The 17,412-nt window shown below is 33.2% G+C and overlaps 2 protein-coding genes across 2 annotated transcripts; both read right to left on the reverse strand.

Annotated features, from left to right (window-relative positions):
- Positions 1 to 403: 403 nt before the first annotated feature.
- LOC120075086 (F1F0-ATPase inhibitor protein) lies at positions 404 to 2,480 on the reverse strand. The gene is made up of 3 exons (XM_039028248.2): positions 2,070 to 2,480; positions 1,529 to 1,612; positions 404 to 636 (listed from the first exon to the last, which is right to left on the reverse strand). Exons 1-3 carry the CDS (start codon positions 2,214 to 2,216, stop codon positions 616 to 618), a joined length of 252 nt encoding a protein of 83 aa, XP_038884176.1. The 5' UTR covers positions 2,217 to 2,480; the 3' UTR covers positions 404 to 615.
- Positions 2,481 to 9,851: 7,371 nt separating this feature from the next.
- Positions 9,852 to 10,787, reverse strand: LOC150036712 (uncharacterized). The gene is made up of 2 exons (XM_090313219.1): positions 10,182 to 10,787; positions 9,852 to 10,139 (listed from the first exon to the last, which is right to left on the reverse strand). The coding sequence occupies exons 1-2, from the start codon at positions 10,785 to 10,787 to the stop codon at positions 9,852 to 9,854; spliced, it is 894 nt and encodes a 297-aa protein (XP_090169345.1).
- Between the last annotated feature and the right edge of the window lie 6,625 nt (positions 10,788 to 17,412).

Here is a 17,412-nt window from a genome sequence, read left to right on the forward strand (position 1 = left end):
TAGGAAATCTGAGCCCAATGGAGATAAACCTTGAAGGGCTAAAATAATAATAATAATAATAAATAAATAAATCCCAAAGAATTCCTCACTCTTCTCTCTCATTTTCATACCTCCAGTCCTAGCAGCTGATGCAGCAATGTATCTAGCAGAAGACTGGGTTTCGGGTCGTCATTGACTACATCGCCTCCTTCCATCTATCTATCGTGTCCTACCAGAATTCTGCACTATACAATATTTATGGCTGCACACACTATGAGCAGAAAAACCGCCAAAGCAAATACCCAAAGGAACAATCAAAGCAAGTTTCTAATCTAGCAAGTCTAATTACGAACTAAACTAGAGGATATGTTTATGGTTTCTCCTTCAAGTTAATCTAAGAACAGAGAAGGGGAAAAACATTAAATTGGGTCCAAAGGGCGTCTCAAAACAAAGCTAATACCAATTTCAGAGTGGAAGGAAGTACAGGTAAAGACGAGCAACGTTGTTGTTTATCTATACAAAGACCAAATCCGGATTTAACAGTTAGCTACGGAATAGTGGCCGTTTGGGGTGGGGGATGGAATCTCACATTTTATTCCCGCGATCAAACTTCAAAGCAGATGTGCCCACCGTTATCTACTGGGTCCCTTCACGTTTCTGCAGATAAGAAGCAATGATGAAAAAGGGGGTAAACAAAGTTTAGAAAATGAGAAAGGAGAGTGAGTTATTAGTAAGTACCATTCCACAAGAAATCTAGTAACAAAACTGGCATCGAAACATTTAATTTATAACATTACAACTTTTTCTTTATAGATATAGTGAAACATATCATCAATTATTCTGCAGGGGAGAACCTCAACTTGTACATTTGTTTGAGGAATAGTTATAGTAATAAAAATAGTGAGAAAGCTCGTCATATTACAAAACTAGTTGGCAAAAATTTGTCATATTTCAGAAGTACAGAGTGATGACTAGAAACATGTTAAGAGGAAAGAGGGGGGTAATCAAATTTTCCCTCCCAAACTTCTTGGTTGAAAGAACTACTGAAATGAGATAATATGATATACGACAAATATATAAAACCCCTCAAATGGCCAAACAGCACTCTAAATGGACCTCTAATCTACAGAATACTTGAATGGTGCTTACAAATTTCTGCAGATGAGTTGGAAAAAACAAAGATATACGAGGACTAAATCGCAGGCATCCATTAAATCTCAGCAGCTATGAACATACATAGTTCCCACTAAACCGCAATGGGTCATAAGCAAAAGTCAACTGTAGTAGCTTGCAATTGATATCTATTTCCGAAGCTTGGGCTCAATTTCCATATAGATACAAGAAATCAAATACTAATATCGAATAAATAGCCACTGCAAGCTACTCAAGGAAAGGGTCGGAAACAAACAATAGATGATGATGGATCCCAGCTCCCACAAAGCCGCAAAGCATTGTGAAAAGAAATATTGCATAACCACAAAATACAGTTCAAATCAACCAATAAATAATAGTAGCCAATTTTAACCAAAATTATAACAGTGACGAATACCTTCTCAGACTGTTCTTTCTCCTTCTCGGCCTTTTCTTTCTCTGCCTTAAGCCTCAGCTTCTCCAGCCTTTCTCTTTCCATTTTCTACAAATATTAGAACAACAATAACTAAAAATCGGAGAACACAGAGTTCATAACTTCATTTACAGTACGGTGCATTTCTCTTAAAGTTTCGAACAAGTGGAAATTCGATAAGCCAACTCTTACTACAGTAGATCGGAGAACACAAACTCCTCGCATAAAAAGAAAATACCATCTGATATAAACAGTAAATACGCTCTCACTCCAGTCCCTTTTTATATGAGTTTCGAACAAGTAAACATTCGATCAAACAGATTGATGATCAGATTCATACTATTATAAATCGTAGAATGCAAACTCCGCGCACAAAAAGAAAGTAGTGAAACAGTAACTTCGCTCTCGCTCCAGTCCATTTCTACCTGAGTTTCTAACAAGTGAACATTAAAAAAACCAGGTCGATAATCGGAGTTCTACTAATTTCTAGAAATTTTTCTCGAACATTTGAAACCGATAATTCAACCTGGATGTAGACGTTCTCGGCAGCACGCTCCTCCTCACTAAGAATTCGACCTTTTCCGTCGGAGAGAAATCGGAATCCACCGGCGCCGGCGGCACGCGCCGTCAGGGGAGTCAACGATGATCGACCGAGCACCGATCGCATGGCCATTTTGCGTTATGGGAATCGAAATGTTCTAGAGAGTGAAAAAGTGGTTTCTTCGGTTCAGTTTTGAGTGCCCTAACTCTAATTGAGCCTTTATTTGTAGCCGGTTGGACAACTCCAAGCGGTGCTCGCCCGGACCGGACCGGGTTTATCTTAGGCAAGTGACGTAATCATATTCGGCTATCGTTTAGAAATAAAATTTAAAATAAAATATAGCTTTTTCTACTGGATTTTTTTGCCATTTACAAATGGGGTCGTGGGATTAGAAGCAATGACTTATTGATGTTCAACACATACTTATATCAATTGGACTAAAGTCTTTTTGTTTAATTAAAACTAAAATATACAATTTGGTAAGTCGAATGCCTAAAATCACATTTGATAATCATTTACTTTTTTATTTTTATTTATTAAAATCAAATCTATAGACACTATTTTCATCTTCAAATTTCTTCATTTGTTATCTATTTTTTACTCATGTGTTAAAAATCAAGTCAATTTTTTTTAAAAAAAAGATTTTAAAATTCTTTGTTTTATTTTTTAAATTTGACTAAGAACTCAACCATTACTTAAAGAAAAATACAAACCATGATAAGAAATAAGGAAGAAATAAGTTTAAAATTTTTAAAAAACAAAAAACAAAAAATGAAATGGTTACCAAATTGTGTGCATAAATAGGACAATTCAAGGATTCATTAAAAAAAAAAGACATCTTTGGTAACCATTTATGGATACAAAACATTTTTATATATGAAAAATGCAAACCATGATAAGAAATGAAGAAGAAATATGTTTAATTATTTTAAAAATAAAATATAAAAAACGAAATGTTTACCCAATTGTGTGCATAAAAAACGAAATGCACACAATTTAGTATTGTTTTGTTTTTCTAATCATAGCCACGATTTTAAGTTAAAATAGGACAATTTAAATACTAAATTGTGTGCATAAAGATGAGATTAGAATATTAAATTTCATATGTATTAATGATCATTTGCATTCTAATTCAACGTTTTTGAGTTCTAATTGAAACAAAAAGGTTAGCCAAGGTTTCTAAACTCTAAATTTGCACTATGAAAAAAGGGAAAATAAATTGAACATCAAGATATATCTTGAATTCAATCTTTTTGTATTTTAAACTATTTCAGTATCTTAGATATGATATATACTGATCATTTCTATTTTATTTATTTTCAATGTGCATGTTCTCCCAATAATATCTTGTAATAATGTTTTTTTTTATCAATAGGATAACAATAAGTATTTAGGATTATCTTTAATTTTAATTTGAAAGGTTAAGATTTTAGCTTAATAGTTAACTAGTCAGTTAATCTATTAATTAGTTCTCGGGTACAAAGATTTCAGATTTTTTTTAATTATTATTTTAATTTTATTTTCAATAATTTATGTTTATCTTTTTATTTTTTTGTGACATTGTTCATACTTTCTTTTTTTTATATATATAATTTTATAATTCTTTGTTTTTATTTTATTTTATTTCTAATTATATATTTGTTTCTTTTAAAAAAAATTAGGGTACAAAGATCTTGTTTTTTAAAAAGATTTATTAGGGTTGTTTTCAAACGTAGGAAAATAATATTTACAAATGATAGCAAAATATCACAATCTATCTGTGATAGATTGTGATAGACTAATATCTGTGTCTATCTAGACACAGGTAGTAGTTTATCGTTGTCTATAATCTATCACAGATAGACTTTGATATTTTGCTATTATATATAAATATTTTAAACAGTTTTGTCATTTAAAATACTTTTCCTTATTTTTATATATATGTCTAATTGTTTTAGTGTATAAAAACAAAAGATTTCAAATATTATTCTCAATCATTTATTTTTATGTTTATTTTGTTTTTTTTAGTCATCACTAAAAGAAAGGGCAAATAACCAACCAACAAATAGAGTTGTTTTGGTGTTTGAGCAAACCCTTGCTTTAATATCCAAGGTTTAATTTAATTCTCAACTATTTGTTTTTATTTTTTTTTTTAAGATATAAAGATTCAGGTAGTATTGTTCGATGATACTATATATAAAAAAAATGCTAGTTGCATAAATAGAATTCAAGCTCAAAATAATAGAATATGTAGTACAAGGATAAAATAATGGCATATATAGATCAAAAAATGGTAAAAGACAAAAAGACCCATGCCTAGCTACCATTTTGCCCACTCAAATTGAAAGCTATCATTGATAACAGTTATCAGTGATAGCCACTGAGCTGCTATCGCCGATAGCTGCTATTAATTGCTATCGATGATAGTTGCTATCGGTGATAACTTTCAATTTGAGGAAAATTAATACAATCTTGAAATATTAGCTTTTAATTTGCTATCAGGTATTAGTGGCTATAATTGATATACTTTTATCAATTGGAATCAACCTTGAAATATTAATACTTGTGGCTATCATTGACTATCAATGATAGATTTATAAGTAGTTATCAACTTTGAAAGAAAACCAACAATTTTGAAAGATTAAGCTATACATGAAAAACTATTAGTGGCTATCACTGATAGACTTTCATAAATGACAATCAACTTTGAAAGATTAACACAGTAGCTGTCACTAATAATCTTTTATCATGGCTATCATTAATGGCAACTATAAGTCGCTATCACTGATAGACTTTCATAAATTAGAATCAACATTGAAATATTAACACTTAAGGCTATTAATGATAAACTTCTATAATTGGTTATCATCTTTGAAAGAAACTCGATATATAGATATCACCTAAGTTCTATCACCGATATCACTAATATCACTCATATTGTGGTTATCAGTGATAGCTTTTTTCACTAATAACATCACTGATAAGAGGTTATCAATGATCTCACTGATATCATGCTATCAGTGATAGTTCTCTATCACTGATAACGTGCTATCAGTGGTAGCTTCTATCACTAATAACATGCTATCAGTGGTAGCTTCCATCAATGATAGCCACTGAACACAATTTTTTCCCTTTCTTGTCCTTCCCTAACATTTGTACAGTCTCTTTGCTTTTTGATACCTCTAAAGGACACTTCCATAAAAATAGCAAACGATCAAACCAAACCCTTCTTCTTCGTTTGATTTTCCACTAGAATTAATTAGGGTTTTTTTCCCTTTCGAAGATAATCTTTTCGTCGAAAAATGACTTGACCGACCTTAGGTTTTGTCCACTGGCATTCATTTTAAGTCATCAAGTCGGCCATGAGAGAAACGGGTGTCATCTGGCTTCAGAGAAGTTTGAACTCCGTTTGCCCGAGGGTTTAGACTAAAAAATTTCATTAATATGTTTGCTATGGTTGGGTTGTCGTTGCACCAGGTTTACTATTCACTCGACGCTTCGTTTCCATCGTTGATTAATGAACTGCAAGTAGAACCCTTTCATATCATTGATGTCAATGATAGCTACTTAAGTCAAATCATTGATAGCTACTATCAGTGGCTATCCCTGACTATCAGTAATAGACTTTTATCAATGACAATCAACTTTGAAAATTTGACTCTTAAAAAAAAGAAAAAAAAATAATAACCTTGAAGTTCAATCAAGCATGCCCACTTTTGGGTGATGAAGAAACCCCAAAAATCGAGGAAAGAAAACGAAAATGAACCCAGAAAAGTGGAAACCTTAAAAAAAAAAAAAAAGATGTAATTACTTGAGTAAAAATAGGAAATTAAAACCCAAACCATGAGCTTCTCTGTAAGTCTAGATTAAAATGACTTGGATGAAATCACACAAAATCAATATTTAAGAAATGGAGAGGAAAAAAAAAAGAATGAACGAAGAAAAGTATGGATGTTTTCCTAAAAAAAAAAGGGAATAAATGCCAAAGAGGAAATATAAAAAAGAAAGAAGAAGAAAAGGAAAAATCCTGCACCAACACAAACATGAAATTGAAATAAAGGTAAAAATGGATCAAGAAAAAGAATAAAGCGGTCAAAATCTACTATATACACAAATAGTTTTAAAAAAGTACTACAAATATAAAATTAAAGACAATTATAACTATCCATTACAAATTTCTGTTGTAATACAGAACTCTTTCTTTTATTTCTTGTGATAATTTTACAAGAGGGAGCATCACTTATATATACAACTATGATAGCTAATTATGGAAAAACTTATAACAATAAAAAATATGTACATATGGTAAGAATAAAAAAAAACCCAAATTACAGGGAGTAAAATCATATGGACAAGGTAAGAGGAGGTTTTTCATATTCAACACTGCCCCTCAAGTTGGGCAATATATGTTGATTAAGTCCAGCTTGGTTTTTAAGTCTTCAAACATATTTTTGAGTAGGGCCTTTGTTAGTATATCAGCAATTTGCCTCTTGGTAGGTATGTAGTTGAGTGAGATGCTTTTGTTTTCAATTTTTTCTTTAATAAAGTGTCGATCAATGTCCACATGTTTTATGCGATCATAATGGACTGGGTCTTTGGCAATACTGATAGTAGCTTGATTATCACAGTGTACCTCCAATGGTTTTTCTTATTTGATTTTAAGTTCAAATAGAATGCTTTTGAGCCACATTCCTTCACATATTTCTTGAGCTAGAGCTCTTAGTTTTGCTTCAGCACTGTCCTGGATACTACAGATTGTTTCCTGCTTCGCCAGGTGACTAAATTTCCCCAAACAAAGGTGCAATATCCGAAAGTTAATCTTCTGTCTATTTTTTAGCTTGCCCAATCGGCATCTATGAAGATTTTGATGTTTATTCTTTTAGATTTCTTGAAGTATAATCCCTTTCCTGGAGTTTCTTTCAAGTACCTGAGTATTTTGTATACAACTTGCATATTGTCTTATATTGTACTATTCATAAATTGACTTACAAAGCTAACCGCAAAATAGATATCAGGTTTTGTGTGAGTTAGGTAAATCAATTTTCCAACTAGCCTTTGATACTGATCTTTGTTAACCATTTTGTGATTGTTTTCTCTGATTATGTGATTGTTTGTGTCAATTGGAGTATTAGTGGGCTTGGATCCAAGCATTCCAGTTTCCTTTAACAGGTCAAGGATATATTTTCTTTGAGAAATGCTCAAGCCTGTTTTTGAGTGGGTCACTTCCATTCCTAGGAAGTATTTAAGGTTGCCTAAGTTTTTTACTTCGAATTCCTTGGCTAAGAGAAGTTTTAGATTTCTTATTTCTTCTTCATGGTCTTCTATAAGGATAATGTCATCTACATAGACAATGATAATTGCTATTTTACCCATGCAAGAATGTTTGACGAAGAGAGTATGGTCAGATTGACATTGTGAGTACCCGTTTTCCTTTACCACTCTTGAGAATTTATCAAACCACGCCCTAGGGAATTGTTTTAGGACATATAGGGATTTTTTTAGTTTGCGTACCTTATTTATGGTTTGAGTAGATTCTACATCGGCTAGTCTAGCCATATACACTTTTTCTTCTAAGTCTCCATTAAGGAAGATATTCTTTATGTCTAATTGGTGAAGAATCCAATCATTATTCATAGCTAGTGAAAATAGTACACGAATAGTATTTAATTTTTCCACCGGGGTAAATGTTTCTTGATAGTCAATGCCATAGGACTGAGTGAATCCTTTGGCTACAAGTCTAGCTTTGAACCTATCTATTTCTCCATTAGCTTTGTACTTGATAGTGAAGATCCATTTGCATCCTACAGTTTTCTTTCCTGGAGGTAGGTCTATTATTTCCCATGTGTTGTTCTTTTCCAAGGCCTTTATTTTGTCTAATACAACTTGCTTCTAATTAATGTCCTTGAGGGCTTCATAGACATTGTTCAGAATGTAAACTTGGGATAGTGTAATTGTGAATGCTTTAAACTTGGGAGAGAGTTTTTTGTAGGACAGGTAGTTTTGGATGGGATGCATCGTACAAGTTCTTACCCCTTTCCGTTTTGCAATAGGAAGATCAATGTCTTCAGTAAGTGTTTCAACTGTGGAGTTGGAGACATGATTTTCCTGTATTTTGGTTGGGTTTTGATTGAGTACTGGTGCATGTTCAAGGGTGTTCTTCCTTCTAGTATAGACTATAGGATATTTCCTACTTTCTGGTGGGCCTTGATTGGGAATATCTATTTCATGTATATAAGGAACACACAGAGCACTCTCTTCAATGAGATCTAGTTTTTAGTTTTCTTTGTTTTCCAGAAGTTTTTCATGTTCTTTGAGGGTGGAAGGTTCAGTGGTGTCTTGCTTTTTGAAGTAAGGTTGGGTTTCAAAGAAGGTTACATCCATGGATGTATAGAACTTTTTTGTAGTTGGTGAGTAGCATTTGTATCCCTTTTGGCTTGGAGCATAACCGAGAAAGATGCATTTTATTACCTTAGGATCTAACTTACTCCTATTGGGTCTATGATCTTGGACAAAAACTGTGCAACCAAATATTTTTAAAGAGACTTGAGAAAATAATCTATCACGTGGAAATACTTCCTTAAGTTTTGTAAAGGAGTTTTGAAGCCTAATATTCGAGAGATCATTCTATTAATAAGGTAGATGGCTGTTAGAACCGCTTCTCCCAAAAAAAGTGGGGGGGGGGGGGGGGGGGGGAGGGGTTAGTGTGACACATTACAGCTCTAGAAACTTCTAGGAGATGTCTACTTTTTCTCTCTGCAATTCCATTTTGTTGGGGAGTGTTAGGACATATACTTAGCTGGGCAATACCTTTTTCGTTTAGAAAATTTTTCAAGGAAGTGTTAAAATAATCCTTAGCATTGTCAGTGTGAAAGATTTGGATTTTGGTGTTAAAGAGATTGAGAATCATGGCAAACAGATTCTGGAATATGGAGGTAACTTCATATTTTTCTTTCATTAAAAACACCTAAGTAAGTCTAGTGTGATCATTGATAAATGAAACAAACCATTTAGCTCTTGCTACACTCTAAACTCTACTAGGTCCCCAAACATCACTATGCATCATAGAAAATGGATAAGAGGGTTTATATGTGCTTACCGGATATAAGGATCGAGCCAACTTTGCCATTTCACAAGACTCACATTGAAACACCTAAGAACTTTTATTAAAAATATCTGTAAACATTCGTTTCAAATATAGAAAATTGGGATGTCCTAAACAATTATGTCGTAACATTATTGTACTATCATAATTATCTTTCGAAGCAACAAAAGTATATGTACTAACATAATTATCTTTAGAGAAAACAAAATTAGATATACTATCATAATAGTCTTTAGAAATAAAAAGAGATTTGCTAAGACCTAACTTCTTGACTTGTGGCTTAAGAGCATTTAGTATGTAGAGACCCGAGGTTTCCTTAGCATTGTCAATCATCTTTCCCGAATTCAAATTCTGAAATATGTAATTATGTGATAGAAAGTTGCACTGCAGTTTTTCATAAACGTTAGTTTGCTTATGGAAAGAAGATTGCATTTAAGATTTGGGACATGCAACACATTCTCTAATATTAGATCTTTAGATACAAATACATTGCCAATTCCCATTACTTTAGAATAGATACAATCAGCAATCTTTATAGTAATTTGACTGTTACAGTGTGTGTAGTTAGTTAAAAGTGAGATCACCTGTCATATGATCTGATGCACCAAAGTCAATAATCCAAGTACTACAATTTTCTTTGGTTGCATTAAAGGCTCAAAGAAAGTTACCTGATTGTGCCATTGTTGCTACGCTGGTTTCTGATTTTTTTGAGTAGGTTTCGGTTGGTCGGATAGTTTTTGGAGAAGGTCCAACTGCTCCTTAGTAAATACATTATATTCAGGGTTGAAGTTACCTTCTGATGATGTACTTGCTTGATAGGCCTTTTCATGTCTGTCTCCTGCACCTTTGTTGGGCTTCCAATTTGGAGGTTTTCCATGAATATCCCAACACACTTCTTTAGCGTGTCCTAATTTTTTACAATGTTCACACCATGGCCTTGGTTTTCGTTGCCTATTCGCAGTTCCTGTGTAGTTCTAGTTTCGATTGTAATGGTTATCATGAGTATTCGTACGTACCTCATTACCAAGGTTTCGAGCAAGTAAGGCCGATCTTTTAGATTTTGAACTGGCAGTCACTCCTAACATTAGTTTCTTCCTACTTTCTTCTCTTCTCACTTCTGCAAAAACTTCTCTGATGTTAGGTAATGGTTTAATAGCTAAGATTCTACCACATACCTCATCGAGTTCTTTATTAAGGCCCAACAGAAATTTGAACACTCGTTTCTTTTCAACTATTCTTTTGAATGTAGCTTCATCTGCAGTGCATTTCCACTTATGGCTTTCAAATACGTCCAGTTGCTGGCAAAGTCGAAATAGTTGAGTAAAATAGTGAGTGACTTGCGTATCCCCTTGCCGTAGCTCATGAATTTTGCCTTCAATTTCAAATGACTTTGCAGTATTTTCTTGATCAGAATAAGTTTCACGAGTTGCTTCCCAGATTTCGCTTGCAGTTGAGAAGAGTAAAAAACCTTCACTAATCTCTATCGTCATGGAGTTGATTAGCCATGACATAACCATATTATTTTTCGCTTTCCATGTCTTGTATCTTTGATCAGCTTGGTCTGGGATAGGATTTTTACTTGACAGGTAATCTTCCTTTCCTTTTCCATATATGAACATCATAACTGATTGTGACCAATGTAGGTAATTCCTTCATTTAATTTGTGATTAGTAATTGGAGTATGGTTCTTTCAGTATTGTTAGCATTTATGGATGCCATAAAAAAATGTTAATTGGCAAAACAATTAATTAAGAAGGAAATAGGAAAAGGAAAAAAAAATAAAAACTTATAAAAAATTCGTCCAGACCCGACTCACGCTCCAGACTCGCGATTTCACTCGATTCCATTTACTTCCAGATCTGCAACTTAACCCGATCTGCCCCACAAGGCACAGACCCTGTGCGACCTGGTGCAACTTCACCCATTTACTCGAGGTTTTGTCGATGACTTCCGCGATTTCGTTTTCCACCCACTATCCGCGACTATTCACGATCGGAGATGAGATTTTTGGGAATCGACACCCATGGTCGATGACTTCCGATTGATGAACGTGTGGTCGTCAGTCGAAGACTGTGTTTCGGCTGTGGATGCTTTGGATTAGTTGCTATCCACTAGCTCGACGCAATTTGATTCGTTTTTCTTCGAACGTGAAGCTTCACGCAAGGAATTGATGGAGGTTTCTTTTGGTGCACTGCTTCCAGCTACTAGGTATGTTTGAGATTTTCTGTTTTCTTTTCTAGGGTTTCAGACGTGAAACCTATAGAAAAGATTCATAGAGTTGGCTCTGATACCATATTGTAATACAAAACTCTTTCTTTTATTTCTTGTGATAATTTTACAAGAGGGAGCATCCCTTATATATACAACTATGATAGCTAATTATGGAAAAACTTATAACAGTAAAAAATATGTACATATGGTGAGAATAAAAATAAACCTAAATTACAGAGAATAAAATCATATGGACAAGGTAAGGGGAGGTTTTCCATATTCAACAATTTCCAAAAAAAAAATTGGCCACATTTTTTAAAAAGACAATGATTATATAATAAGAAATAAAATTGTAGAGTTAGTAAACAACTAATATCTTAATGTGAATGACAAATTATAACTGAAATTCTCCTATGCTGCTAAAATTACCAAAGATTGAATAAACAAGGGTTAATTGCATAAATGAAATTCAAGCCCAAAATAATAGAATATGTAGTATAATGATAAAATAATTGCATATATAGAACAAAAAATGGTAAAATACCAAAAAACTCACGTCCAACCACCATTTTCCACACTGCTTCTCGGTTTTCTCAAATTGAAAGCTATCACTGATAGTTGCTATCAGTGACATTTTTCAATTTGAGAAGTGTGTTATCATTGGCTATCACTGATAGCTGTTATCAGTTGCTATCACTAATAGTTGCTATCAGTGTAGCTTTTCGATTTTATAAATGTGTTATCAATTCCTATCACTGATAGCTTTCAATTTGAGAAGTGTGCTATTAGTTGCTATCACTGATAGCTTCAATCAATGATATTGCCATTAGTGATAACTTTCAATTTAAAAAATGTGCTATCAGTTGCTATGACTAATAGCTGTTGTTAGTTGACGTCAGTGATATTGTTATCAGTGAATATCACTGATAGCTGCTATCAGTGGTAGTTTTCAATTTGAGAAATGTGCTATCAGTTGCTATCATTGATAGATGTTATTAGTGATGTTACTATTAGTTGTAGCTTTCAAATTGAGAAATAGGCTATCAGTTGCTATCACTGATATATTTCTATCAATGATAGCCAAATAGTGGTTATTGTTGATATCTTTCTATCAATGGTAATGTTTTGATAATTTTTGTTGTTTAAATTTGATTTCATGTTATATGTTTGTAAATAATCAGAGTCTTTTGGTTAGTTTATCGATACGTGTAGTGTGTTTGTATGTCATTATTGATGCATATAGGTATAGAATTAGATCCTTCTACATCGATAATCATAAATGATATCATTGATAGCTATTGTCAATGATATATTTCTATTGCTATCAATGTAAAGAATATCACATATAGTATTTATGCATTATGTAACATAGTATTTGAGGTGAAATTGTAAGGCTAAAAGCCCTATTGCAGCGGAAAGTACAGAACCAAAACTCATTATTAATTTGAGATTTCTGAATTACTCATATACTGGCCAATTCAAAAATAATACAGCGACAAAAAAACAAAAAAAAAAAATTAGCCTACGTAAAATTAGAGCCTAGGTTAAGCATGCTTAAAATTCACAGAAAAAGAGATAGAAAATCTTTATCTTTGTAGAATTGAGTGAGAATACAATTCTCCAATTGGGAGTTTAGAACATAAGCAACCTTCCTATCATCTGAGAACTCCTTGGTAATTTTTTGGTTTGTTGGAACCAACTGAATTGGGAAAAATAAAGGAAGGAGTATGAACTGTGTGTTTTTCTCTCTTTCCACTGTGATCAAAACAAATTTTTTTTTCAATTAACCGAGATAGAGAGAGAAACGTGGAACCACCCACGTTTTTAGATAACTCCCCTACATGGGCTAATTAATTTAATTAATTGATTGATTAATTAATTTAATTAATGACTAATTAATTAAATATTAATTAAATCTAATTTAGAACATCATTAATTAAATTTAATTAATCATTTCATTTAAATCATATTAAATGAAACATCACTCTGTAGTTTTAATTTAATCAATTTAATCAAATCAAATAATTATTTGATTATCCAATTAAATTATCTCCAAATTAAATATCAATATTTACTTTGGCTTACATTTGAATCATATTCAATTATATTTATCTCATAACCTATAATTTTAATTTTAATATGAATCAATTTAATTAATATTTAAACTCCTTCAAATATCAATTCTCCCACAAATTAATTTTGAATCATATTCAAAATAAATTTATATTATAAAGTTTAATTAAAATATAAACTTTATATTATAATGTATCATTATAAATTATATTAATTCCTTAAGTGAATTTGAATATTTCAAACTCTATTAAAAGCATAGTTGCCTCAATTCCTTTTACGAGCTAGAAAGGGGACCTAATGGATCTACAGATCAGAAACTCAAACGATATGAGATTAATTGGGAACTGGGAATACAACTACACAAGAAAGAATTCACTCATCATTCTCTATTGTTAGGGTAAGAAGATAAATTGCTCCCTTAAGGGCCGATTCCGGGGCTTGAACAATGAGGCATCTCACCCTCTCCTGGCCCGAGAAGGGTCCGATCATAAATGGACTATTACTAATTGTTCATTAGAGGGATCGATGGTACTTAAGTTAGATGTAACTACAGGGGTAAAACGATAATTTGACCCAATTGTACTTACGAGCAATTTGTGAATGATCAACGCACTGTTGATTGGTTATATCCAGTGGACACAAAAATATATCTATAGTGCGAAGAGTTCAGTTGTCGATCTTTAGTGGAAACCGACAATTAATGAATGTTGATTAATTTGATTAAAATAGCTTAATCAATTAATCTTGTATCATTGAAGCTTCGATCTATAGGTCCATAAGGTCCCATTTTTAGCACGATGAGAACTGATGGAAATCGAATTAATTTTAGTTTAATTTGAAGCAAATTAATTAAAGGGAATTAATTGTATAAGATATAGTTAAATAATATATGTTGATATATTACATAATATAATGCATGTTGATACATTATATGGGAGAGATAAATATTTGAATACGATTCAAATATTAATTATATGAATGTGATTTATATAAAACTATATGTTAAAATTGAATGTGAATATGATTCATATATAAACGATATGTTAAAATTAATATGAATATGATTCATATTAAATTTATATAGTTTGATGAGAGGGATTGTTATTTGAATGTGATTCAAATATTAAATTATATGAATGTGATTTATATAAAAATTATAGGTTATATTATATCATATAATATAAACTATATGTTATATGTTATGTGTGATATAACATATAGTTCAATATTTGTATATTAATTTAGTTAATATATATATATATATATATATATATATATATATTATTAAAATTCAATTTTTTGAATTTGAATTTAATAAAATTAAAGGGGAGAGAGTTATAACTCCCTCGCCCATGATTTTCTCAAACTCCCAATAAACTAAAAAAAAATGTGAGATTTAATCTTTTGATCTCCTCCTTTCCTCTCGTTCTCTTTGTGAAAAATGGGATCCTGTAGAAAATGCTTTTCTCAGAAAGATTAAGCTCTCTCTTCCTCCCTTACCAAAGTTGAGTGTAAGCCCACAACTCTGCACGATTCCCATCCTTGAGAATAGAAGACCCCTTGGTGGTGTCTGTTCTTGTGTTCGTGGATGCCAAGTTCGTAAGATCAGGAGAAGATGATGCATTATGGAGAGGAATGTGAAGAATAGATCTTCAACGGGTATGTGATATCCTAACCCTCATTTTTCTTATTGTACAGTAGAAAACATGTTTAATTTGTTTTGTTTATCCTGTGTTTCTGTCCTCTAATTATTGTTCTATAAAATTAAAATTGGGACACGATTTCTTCTGGTGCGGGTATTCACCTACTCCTTCACTTTTTTCTCCACACATGTTTCATTGTACTATGTCCAGGTCTATAATTTTGGGGAAAGCAAGCAATATTTTGTGAAAGAGGACCTATGGAGATCTTTAATAATTGGTAACATAAAGGACATTTATGATATATTTTGCCACAATAGTGACAAATCCATCTTCCACGGTCACCTTTCTCCATTGGATTGAGAAAAGGATGTCCTGTAACTGTTGGGATTGGCGTTCTAAATCTTTCTTGTATTCTCATAATTTGTAAACTATGTATAAAAAAATTGCTATATTAAAATAATTGTTATTTTATGAGCATACACTCAATCAAATAAACAAATATCCTAGGTTACTTTATATAATTTAAACATGTATGTAGAGACATACATGTGGATAATGTTTAAATGATAACCTAAACGGTTTGTTGTAGATAAATAAGGTTGGGTACCTTATCCTAGTGACACTACGGATATGTGATGACATGCAAAAATGCATGTCATCTTAGGCCTTTTACTTAGAATTATGAAGGTTGTTAGGCGTAATATGCGTCAATCATGATAGGAATTCATGAGAATATGAGTTTGCGTTGATCAGCATAACGAATCTCAGCTAGCCCGTTAATTTGCATTAATTATGCGTTCAATGTTCTATTTTTGTAGCTAATGCAGGAAATGAACGCAAACGCAAAAACCGGACCACCGCATACGGAGAAAACTCTCCATCACAAGGCAACATTATATCAATGTATGGGTGTGGCGGTGATCAGCCGCATGCGTCCATCACATGGGGATTGCGCTCGTCAGGCGATTACGGTCATCGTGTAGAGTTGCAGTATTAAGCGAATACGGCCATTGAATGATTACAGCTGCACGACAACGCAAACTAATGGGATCAACGCAAGGTAAGTGAAATGATCGCATCAACACATCTACCTTGAGAAAATCTAAAAGATGATGTTGACATTTCACCTACCATGCCGTTAGTGGCAGAGGTTCATAAAGGATGAATGCGCCAAACGTCAGACTTAGAGCAGTCCAATTAATGTTGTAGGCGATCCAAGCTCTATAAATAGAAGCCAATGAGCATAACTTCAAATCATCCGGAGATTATCCCTCCATCTAGGGATTTTCCCCGTGATCCAGACAAACTACGTGAAAATATGGCTGAGAGTTCTTCACCTCCTTCCTCCATTTCGAATGACGATCGGAGCCTTCGACCGAAACTAGAACTCAAGAGAGTCAGCTCCTCCGCCCATCCATGGCACCACCAGTAGCCTTGACGCACATTTGCTGGAAGCAAGCCTTTGCTTCCAGCCAGTCATTTCCTTTTCCTTTCTTCTTATATTGTATTGTATGACATCTTGGAATTAAGGAATTAATACAATTTGTTTTCAATGCATTTCTCTGTTCCTTCGACTCCATCTCCATCTTTTTGCTTAGCATCTTTACTTTCATTGCAACACTTAGTGGGATTGCTTGGGTATCGCATACTTAGTCATGTGGATTAAGGATATGAAGCATGTAGCAACCCACCGAGAGGTGTGTGTTGCGCGAGTGTGTGAGTAATCTTATTTGCTTAGTGTGAAGCTGTTGCAATGCCTGTCTATAGGCTAACACATTGCTTGTCTATGAGTAAAGTCAACAACAATCAATTGTCCGAGAGGGTAAATGGTTGGTCGCATTAAGCAAGGTATGCATTGTTCACTAGGGATAGTAGCAATCTTAGGTCAGCAAAGTTCATGCGGTTACCTTGTTCTATGAGCACTTCATTCATCATTTAGGCATACTTGGGAGAGTAGTCTAAAACACAAATCTAAGACTCGAGAGAGTGGATTGGAACGCATAGGCAAGAATGAGGATCTTAGAAATAAGCTCTGTTTGTCAATACTGCATCGCATGCACCCTAGGAATAGGAATGATGATATTTGGTCGCCTTGTTTGTGTATCATCGCATAGACAAGAATTAAAGGCTTATGTGTAGGCCCTATAGACACCTTTGCACGTACATCTCATGCATTCTATCATTAGAAGCCATAGCATACGCACCGAGAGGTGGTTTACTATTGTATGTGTGTTGCATGATTGCATGGCTTGCGTTAACTAAGGTTGCCCTTGCAATCACTCTTAAGGGTTGCAATGAAATCATCTCTGCATTTTATCTA

Source organism: Benincasa hispida, chromosome 4 (genome assembly GCF_027475165.1).
Source record: "Benincasa hispida cultivar pf3 chromosome 4, pf3_genome.v1.1, whole genome shotgun sequence".
NCBI classification, from domain to species: domain Eukaryota; kingdom Viridiplantae; phylum Streptophyta; class Magnoliopsida; order Cucurbitales; family Cucurbitaceae; genus Benincasa; species Benincasa hispida.

Coding starts and splice junctions, on each gene's coding strand:
- LOC120075086 (XM_039028248.2), bottom strand. CDS start 2,216: ATGGCCATGCGATCGGTGCTCGGTCGATCATCGTTGACTCCCCTGACG. Junction 1,613..2,069: donor CCGAGAACGTCTACATCCAG/GTTGAATTATCG, acceptor TAATATTTGTAG/AAAATGGAAAGAGAAAGGCT. Junction 637..1,528: donor AGAAAGAACAGTCTGAGAAG/GTATTCGTCACT, acceptor TCTTATCTGCAG/AAACGTGAAGGGACCCAGTA.
- LOC150036712 (XM_090313219.1), bottom strand. CDS start 10,787: ATGATGTTCATATATGGAAAAGGAAAGGAAGATTACCTGTCAAGTAAA. Junction 10,140..10,181: donor CTCGAAACCTTGGTAATGAG/GTACGTACGAAT, acceptor AATCGAAACTAG/AACTACACAGGAACTGCGAA.